We start from the raw sequence: 8746 nt of genomic DNA, 5'->3' as shown, positions 1-8746 counted from the left end.
TGGAAATGTTTACTCTGTACTTTTATATATTGGATATTCGTAAATTGCTTTTCATTTTACAGGACCTCACAACGAGAGATTGCCTTGAGTCTCAGAGAAGACTGTGGACTTGTACTTTAAGTGATCTCAGAACTGTTGAGACTATGGGGACTCTCGGAAATGGGCAAAATGTATTTTACATTGTGAGATGGTTGTGAGCTTTTGGGGACCAGGGGCAGAATGTTAAGGTTTGGATGTGAGGTGTCCCCCAAAAGTTCATGTGTGAAACAATGCAAGAAGGTTTAGAGGAGAAATGATTGGGTTGTGAGAGTCTTAACTCAATCAGTGATTTAATCCCCTGATAGGGATTGAGAGGTAACTGAAGTGGTGGGGTGTATCTGAAGGAGGTGGGGACTGTGGGTGTGGCTCTGGGGTATATTTTTGTATCTGGAAAATAGAGACCTCTCTCTCTGCTTTCTGATCATCATGTGAACTGCTTCCCTCTGCCACACTCTTCCGCCATGATGTCCTGACTCAACTCAAACCCTGAGGAATGGAGGAATGGAGTTTGCCGTCTATGGACTGAGACCTCTGAAACCGTGAACCCCCAAATAAACTTTTCCTCCCCTGAAATGGTTCTGTCCAGGTCTTTTAGTTGCAGCAGCAAAAAAGTCAACTAGAATAAAGTTGCTTAGGACCTTGCTAAGTGGCCCAGGCTGGCCTCAAACTTGCAATCCTCCTGCCTGAACCTCCTGAGTTGCTGGCTTTATTGGAGTGCATGCACCACCATGCCTGGGTGACATTTATCTTTTTATTATTGAGTCATAAGAGTTTTATAGATTTCTAACTACTCCTGTATGTTCATTTTTATAGGTGAAGCTTCATCAAGAATGGCTACCAACTTTCATATAACCTAAAGGCAAAACAATTTATAAATTTTAGTCTAATAGATTCTACAGAAGAAGATTTCCCCAAAGCCTCTCTCTCCTTCATGCCCTGAGCTGTGGCCACGTGTACCTTGAAATTGATCTAACGTCACTTACATTCGTGAAGCAGGAAAGGGTAGCACAGTCCTTCCCCTGTGTACGGTGTGTGCCCATTAATTACTCTTTGGCATTACTTACTTTGCTGATTCAAAGAAAGAGAAACCCTTTCCAAAATCAGCATCCCAAGTTGGCCAGAGGTGATTATTGCAGTTTTCCGGGGAAGTCGACCCTTCCTGGTTCCCAATCAACCCACACTACACTTCCAGCCTGACTCTGGGGAATGCGCTCCTGTGATTGCTGGGCTTACTCAGGGAGAAGTGTGGTTTTCCACATGCTTTTGTCCCTGGGGGGGTGTCTGAAAGGGAATCAGGCATTCTTATGCCTGTTACTTAATCCTTGGGGTATCTGGGAGAGAAGCAAGCACTTCTTAGATCAATATGTTCAAAGCCCATTTGAGGCAAGCCTCTGCCTTGGGCTGGAAAACAGACTGTTTCTCCAGCTTCTTTCTCTCCAAAGTGGAGAGAAACTCTTGTAGTGAACTCTCGTAATGAACTTCTTGCATTTTCTCCTCCTGGAAAGCTTGTGTGATTATGATGAGGGAGGGCTTTAGAACTGGGCACTCTGGTGCTTGTCCCTTTACAACCACGTTTCTCAAGTTTTGAGAAATAATTTTCCCTTCCTCCCCTGAACTCTTGTAGACATCTTTTTCCTTTATTACCCCTCCCCCATGAAATTTCACAACCCCAAATATACCGTATATTTCTGTACTGTATGTGTATCTGTGCTTTGTACACAAAAATATAAGACTTCCCCTCCCTTCGGGGTAATAGGGCCTCTATTAAGAATGCAGATGCCCGGGCTGGGACTGTAGCTCAGTGGCAGAGCGCTTGCCTAGCACGTGTGAGGCGCTGGGTTTGATCCTTGGCACCACATAAAAATGAACAAGTGAACAAGAGGCATGCTATTCATCTACAAGTATAATAAAAAATAAAAAAAAAAAGTGCATGTGCTATGGTCTGAATGTCCCCACCAGAATTCATGTTGAAATTTAATCCTCATTGTGAGATATGAAGAGCATGCAAACTTAATCTGACCATGGCATTTGGAGGCTGGACCTTCGGGAGGCAATGAAGTTTGAATGAGGCCTTAATAGTAGCACCGGAATCCAATGGGTCTGTGGCTTTAACAGAACAGTAGGAGAGACCTGAACAGGGATGTGACGCCCATCTTACCATACGATGCCTCTGCTGCCTTGAGATTCTGCAGAGTCCACGCCAGCAAGAGGGACCTCATCAGATGCAGCTGCTTGGTCTTGAACATCCCAGTCTTCAGAACTATGAGCCTAACAAACCTCTATTCTTTATAAGTTATCCAGTCGTTGGGATTCAGTTACAGCAACAGAAAATGGACCAGCACAGTATGTTTAGCGATAGTTCAGAGGCAACTCCTTGGCAGCCTCCACTACATAAAAGGCAGAAGTTTGGGCTGGGTGGGGACTGTAGCAAATGGACAGGCCCTGGCTTAGTGGTGTCAGATCTTGTCAGATCTTGTCAGATCTCAGGAGAAGCCAGGAATTGGGATACATTTGCACTTAAAACATTGGCTTCAATTACACAGCAGGGATCATACTGTGTAGAGGAAACAAAAAAATATGAAACCAGGATGCACTGACTGTCTGGAGTAGGTGGTGTGGTTGGGATTTGCTCTAAATCCTCCAAATCCGGTTAGTGCCCTTTCCGCTTAAGGAGTCTCCACCCTGCCCCTCAGGACCCCTCCTGACTTAGCCCCTCCTGGGGTCCTTTGAGGTCTCTCCCTGCCCCATCCACCTGCCCCCAGACCCCGGTCATCCGGGATGGGGCGAATGCCTCCACCCGGTTCCCAGCAGGACGTGGACTCTGTGCGGCAGAGCGGGTGGACAGGGAGGGCCTCGCCCTGCGGGAGGAGGTGGGTCGCCTATCTGGTGCGGATCGTGAGAATGCAGACTCGAGGGAGGCTGGAGAGGGCGGGGCCCCGGCTCGCTCGGACTCTGCCCGCGGGGACAGCAGAATCTACGGGCTGAAACAGCCCGTTGTTCACACCCTCCCCTCTGACCCGCAACCCCGGGTATTGTTTTCTATTTGTCCGGGTCGCAGGTGGGAGGCGAGGAACGCTGGGGTTCTGGATCCTGGCTGCTCGCCAGGCCACTGGCCTTCGGCCCTAGGGTCACTGGGCGGCCGCGCCTCCAGAGCAGGAGGAGGGAACGCCTGGGTCCGCCTGGGTCCACTCCCGGCTCGGCCATGGGCTCCCGCAGCTCCCACGCCGCTCTCATTCCCGACGTGGAGAACATTCGGCGGGAGACCGGCTGTGAGTGCGCGCGCGCGGCTGGCTGGGGAGGGGACACCGGCAAGACCGGGCGCGGGGCGGGGCTGGAGGAGGTTTAGGGCAGCGTGGGGGCCTCCAGAGCAGGGTTGGTGGAGGGATGACCACAAGTCCGGAGGGCGCGACTCCGGCGCTGGGAGACCCGGACCCAAGCGACTGGGATCGCAGGGCGCGTTCACTCAGGGGTCCCGGAGTCCAAGTTTGGAGAAGGTCCCGGTTCACCGGCTTGGGGTCCAGATTCATTCAAGCAATCAGTTGTCCTCGAACCTGGATCGAGGCTGAGGCTGAGCTGACCGCGGATGGACGGAGGTGACTTTGATCCCTTGCTTTCCGGGAACCGCGCGCTGCCATGCTGGGGGCCTTCCCGGGCCTCCAACCCGGCGATTCCCTGGGTCTCGTCAAGCTCCCTCCAACCCCGTCAGCTCCGCCCCGGGCCCGGGGGATGCGGACCACAGCCAGCAAACGCTGGGCCCTGGCCTGCGGCTCCCGGCCGCCGGGAGTGGGTTTCTGGAGGCTTCTCCGCGGCGCTGGAGTCCAGCCGCGTCCCAAGCGTCCTCGGCGGGGTCACCCTTCCGCATTCCCTCCCGCAGTCTCGCAAGCCAGCCTGCTCCGACTCTACCACCGGTTCCGGGCACTGGACAGGAGCAAGAAGGGCTACTTGAGGTGAGGGGCTGGCCTGGGGACCTCCGCCCCAGCCGCTCCAGGCGCCTCCCTTGGGCCCTACCTGCCTTGTACTTTGACTTTACAGCCGCGCGGATCTCCAGCAGATCGGGGCGCTGGCTGTCAACCCGCTGGGGGACCGAATTATAGACAGCTTCTTCCCCGATGGGTGAGGCCCCGCTGCGGGTGGGGCGGTGGAGGTGGAAAAACCTGCGTGGGGCAGGTGGGAAGGTGGGGGCAGGTGACTCGCCACGGTGGCCACTGCTCCACTCCATCCCGCCCGCCAGGAGTCAGCGAGTGGATTTCTCAGGCTTTGTCAGGGTTCTGGCTCATTTTCGACCTATAGACGATGACACAGGAGTCCGAGACCCCAAGCAACCCGAACCCCTCAACAGCAGAACGAACAAACTTCGCTGTGAGTGTCCGGGGACTGGCCCAAGTGAGACCCCAGACCCCGGGAAGCGCCCCTCCCCCTGTGGGCCTATTGGGGACCTGCTCCTCCAGGTGCCCTTCAAGAGCACAGGGAAGACCCACCTACCTTTCCCCACTCCGCTCTCTTCCCAGTCGCCTTCCAACTCTATGACCTGGATCAGGATGGAAAGATCTCCAGGCATGAGATGCTGCAGGTGGGAAGAGCGCCAAAGAGATGTGCGGCGCAGGGCCAGACGGTTGGCCGGGGCTGCCTGAGGATGGGGGGAAATGGTCGGTCCATGGGCGAGGGACGTGCGGAAGACGGCACTTTGGGTGGGAAATGGAAAGCAGCCGGGTTGGGAGGTGGGTTAGTCGGGAGGCAGAGTGGATAGCCATTGGGTAGGAGGTGAGGAATAAATCGGTGATTCTCAATATCTGGGAGACGTTTTGGTAGTGGTCACTGGAGACAGCGTGCCTCTGGCCTTGGGTACAAGTCAGGAATGCTGCTCTGTGCTGTATAATAGAGAGGGTAGCTTCCCACTGCAAGGGGCCAACTGGCCCCAGGTGGCAACAGCTCACCTCTCTTGGGCTGTGTCCACGTGGTGATAGAGAGTGAGCTGGAGATGGACCCAGCTTGGGTCATGAGGTTGGAGTGTGGGCGGATTGCTTGTTGCGGTGAGTAGTGAGGGTTAGTTGGGGGATCAGATGGTGAAGCAGTGGGGGGATGATTAAGGGAGACAGTGGGGTGGAAAATGGATGAGCGATTATGAAACTGGTAGTAATTTCAGCAGTGAGGGGGACCAAGTTTGGGGGATGGTAGACTTTGGGCCTTTCCTTTACGGCTGCTGCTTCTACCTGCAGGTTCTCCGGCTGATGGTCGGCGTCCAGGTGACAGAGGAGCAGTTGGAAAGCATCACCGACCGCACGGTGCAGGAGGCGGATGAGGATGGGGATGGGGCTGTGTCCTTCCTGGAGTTCACCAAGGTCGGGTGTTCCCACCTCCTCAGGACCTGGGGAGGGGGATCCAGGTTCCCAGGAGTGATGGGCAGGAGACATAAAATAGAAGAAGAGCAGAAAAATAAGGTGTTCCCCGGGAAAGATGGGGCTCTGGGTAGTGCGTAGACCCCTGAGGGAGGAGGTTGGGGACCTAGTGGACTGTGATTCAAGACTTCTGACTTGACCGCATCCATCTCTCTGCAGTCCTTAGAGAAGATGGACATCGAACAAAAAATGAGCATCCGGATCCTCAAGTGACGCCCTCTGCATCTCTGGCTAGCTCACGCAGACCACTCTCTGCTTGGGATTCATCCTCAGCCTTCACGGAGGCAGGATCTCTATACGCCATTCTTATTTCTAAACTGAACTCCAGGGTCAAGGGGGAAAAGCTGTATTCTAAAGCTTAGCTCCCTTGATCTCAGACCTGTCAATCAGTCTGCCATCGTTGGGTTGCAAGTGACAGAAAATCCAATTGAAAGCAGCTTAAGTCAAAAAAGGGATTTTACAGGCTCACACGATTAAAAAGTCTGGCAGTATGTGTCGCCAGACACAACTGCATCCAAGGGCACAATGGTGTTAGGGCTGTTTTCTCAGCTGCGTTTCTCAGCCCAGCTTTCTACCGTGCGGACACCCTTCTCCAGAGGGCTCTTTCCTCAGGGCGTAGAATGGCTGCCAGGGCTCCAGACTTGCATCCTTCCAGCCGAGTAACACAGTGGGAAGGGATTCCTTATTCCAGTAATTCCAAGGGAAGAGTATCATTGCCCCAACTGGGGTCTTGTCGGGGAATGAGAGACTCTAATTGGTCAGACCGGTGTGATAATCTAAGTCCTAGAGACAGAAAATGAGGTTTGAAGATGCAGGATGGGGTGAGAGGCGGTGGCTTACTGGAAAATGAAGTACCGTTATAAGGAGAAGGGGAAAAATTGTGTGTGTGTGTGGTGTGTGTTGCTGTTGATGTTGTTTTTGTTCAGGCAAGACAAGATACGTCCATTACTGTTTGGTTGACCCCAATACAGGCATCTTTGAAATCTGGCCTCTTAAATAGGTTCTCACTGATTCCATGAAAGCATGACAGTGTAATAATAGAGGCGGGTGGTCGATTGGGAAATGATGAGAAAACAATAAACAATACATACTTTCCTGAGAGTGTGAAGTTATCCCAAGGTTTCAAGAGCATCTGGGCACAGTGCTCAGAGGCTTAGGAGGCCGAGACAGGAGGATTGCAAGTTCAAGGTCAGCCTCAGCCACTGAGTGAGGCCCTAAGCAACTTAGTGAAATGAAAAATAAATAAAGGACTGGGGATGTGACTCAGTTGAGTGCCCCTGGGTTCCATCCCCAGTACCCCCCCAAAAAATACTAATAATAAGATTTGAAGAGTAATCCTGTTACAAGAGGTTCAAACATGGATATATCACAGAATAGAAATAGCAAAGTCACCTAACAGTGCTCTGGCCGTACCGGTAGGAACTGCTGTCAGTACCCAGCCAGGTTCCTCTTAGGGATGTGCAGGAGCTGACTTGTCTCAACACATGAGAACCAGTATCTTTTTGACTCTGCATTCAGTGACATTAAGTGGGCAGCTTGAAACTGGCAATAGTGAGGATATTTGTATAGGCCAATGCGACAGACCAGGGCTCTCCTCTGGGAGAGCCAATGGTCCCACATTTAACATCCACGCCCTGCTTGGCACTCACTATTACTGTATGTGCCAATGGCTTTGACCCTCCCCTGGCACCTGCAATACTGTGCTTGGGGTCTTTGCCAGACATAGTCATGTCCTTAACCAGTGTGTTGGGCAGATTGGAGGTACCAGAAGTTAATGACCCCTGGTGCAGCTCTTAACCAAGGACAGATGGAAACTGGAAGATAAATACCCAGTTACTGCACCTTTCGGGTGGGATAATTTGGAGGCACACTGTCGTATTGTGCATGGAAATCCCCAGGTGTGTCCCCAGTAGCACGCGGTGTTCACCCGCTTGTTAAAGCACCCTGTCCAGCTTCCCTCCCTCTCTGTCCCACTGGCCTGCTCCTCTCAATGTGTCCAGGTCTCAGGATGTACCCGACCTTCTGGAACACAAGCTCTCACTCCCACGCGGCTGGAGAACTCTCTGGAACAGCGTGAAGAACTGCATTAAAGGATTGTATAACTCCCGGCATCTTCTTATTTCAAGAAGTTTGAGGTCATCAAATGCCTGTGAACCTTTGGGGCCCCAGGAACCTGGAATTGCCTGGGGTGACATACTAACCCCATTCCGACCTTGATGTTTTGATTATAGTAGGAATCTGAGAGATGAGTCCCATAGTTGGGGGGCAGGCAGAGATGAGGGATATTTGATTCCTTGGGGAATTTTGTGATTTTTGTCAGAGGAATGTCACATGAACAAGGATTTTCTGATTGAGGGGTGTTCATTGAGCCTTTGACCCCAATTAAAGGCAGGGGTGGGGAATAAAAGTCACCCAGTGGCCATTTTTCCCCCAGGCACTGTGAGAGATTTGTCTGTAGAGACAAATAGAAGAGAGGTGGAGAGAGGGAAGGAAAAGGGAAGAGAGAGAGAGAGAGAGAGAGAGAGAGAGAGAGAGAGAGAGAGAGATTGATTTATTTTGAGAGATTCCTTTTTTGATACCAGGGATTAAACCCAGGGGCTCTCAACCACTGGGCCACATCCCCAGTCCTTCTTTATATTTTATTTAGAGACAGGGTCTCACTAAGTTGCTGAGGGCCTCGCTACATTGCTGAGGCTGGTTTTGAACCCGCGATCCTCCTGCCTCAGTCTCCCGAGATGCTGGGAATGACAGGTGTGCACCACGGGGCCCAGTGAGGGATTGATTATTTATAACTGGTCTTTGTCCATTTCCATTATAGTGTTTCTCATTTTCCCTGATGGTAGATTTCATCTGATTGGACGTTGAGAACTTTTGGCTCCATTCAAGACTCCGAGTCTCCTGGGAAATCATCTTCAATAAGTGATTCTGGGGCTAGAGCCCAGGGACCAAATTTGACCTCAAGCTTCCAGCCAGGCTGCTGGTGCCTCTCTTTCTACAGGGACTCCAGCATCCCTAAAGCACTGAGCAGGGTCCTAGGCTCCCAAGAAAGGTGTCCCTATGCATCCTGTGCCCATCTGCCCTGCGAGCTCCTTATTCAGTCAGGTAACTGGAGGGCCCCAGGGCGCTCCCGGACTCCTTTAGCTAACTCCCCTCCACATGAAAGTCCCCTGTCCCCCACCACCCCACCCCAGGCTCAGGAGACTGGAGAGCTCTGTCATGCAGGTGAGGGGTCAACTCTGACTGGGACGCCCATGAATCGTTCTGGGGGGTGGGCAGATGACACTGAGCAGCAGCTGACACTCTTCACTGAT

The 8746-nt window shown here is 52.3% G+C and overlaps 1 protein-coding gene across 2 annotated transcripts; it reads left to right on the top strand.

The window, feature by feature from the left end:
- Positions 1–3070: 3070 nt before the first annotated feature.
- On the top strand, positions 3071–7956 carry Chp2 (calcineurin like EF-hand protein 2). Of its 2 annotated transcripts, none has more exons than XM_047533779.1 (7): positions 3071–3308; positions 3914–3986; positions 4072–4152; positions 4271–4398; positions 4548–4609; positions 5256–5378; positions 5595–7956. In XM_047533779.1, exons 1-7 carry the CDS (start codon positions 3242–3244, stop codon positions 5646–5648), a joined length of 588 nt encoding a protein of 195 aa, XP_047389735.1. In that variant the 5' UTR covers positions 3071–3241; the 3' UTR covers positions 5649–7956. The 2 variants fall into 2 exon arrangements, with proteins under 2 accessions (XP_047389735.1, XP_047389736.1); XM_047533780.1 differs by lacking the exon at positions 3071–3308 and adding an exon at positions 3399–3632.
- Positions 7957–8746: the final 790 nt, after the last annotated feature.

Source organism: Sciurus carolinensis, chromosome 18 (genome assembly GCF_902686445.1).
Source record: "Sciurus carolinensis chromosome 18, mSciCar1.2, whole genome shotgun sequence".
Lineage (NCBI taxonomy): Eukaryota > Metazoa > Chordata > Mammalia > Rodentia > Sciuridae > Sciurus > Sciurus carolinensis.
The sequence above is the reverse complement of the archived record's forward strand: the minus strand, read 5'-3'. Positions and strand labels throughout refer to the sequence as shown.

Bases quoted from the DNA above. Each gene is read 5' to 3' on its own strand.
- Chp2 (XM_047533779.1), top strand. From the start codon at position 3,242: ATGGGCTCCCGCAGCTCCCACGCCGCTCTCATTCCCGACGTGGAGAAC. The intron at 4,399-4,547 runs GTGAGTGTCCGG...CTCTCTTCCCAG, and splicing joins CAGAACGAACAAACTTCGCT to TCGCCTTCCAACTCTATGAC. The intron at 5,379-5,594 runs GTCGGGTGTTCC...ATCTCTCTGCAG, and splicing joins CCTTCCTGGAGTTCACCAAG to TCCTTAGAGAAGATGGACAT.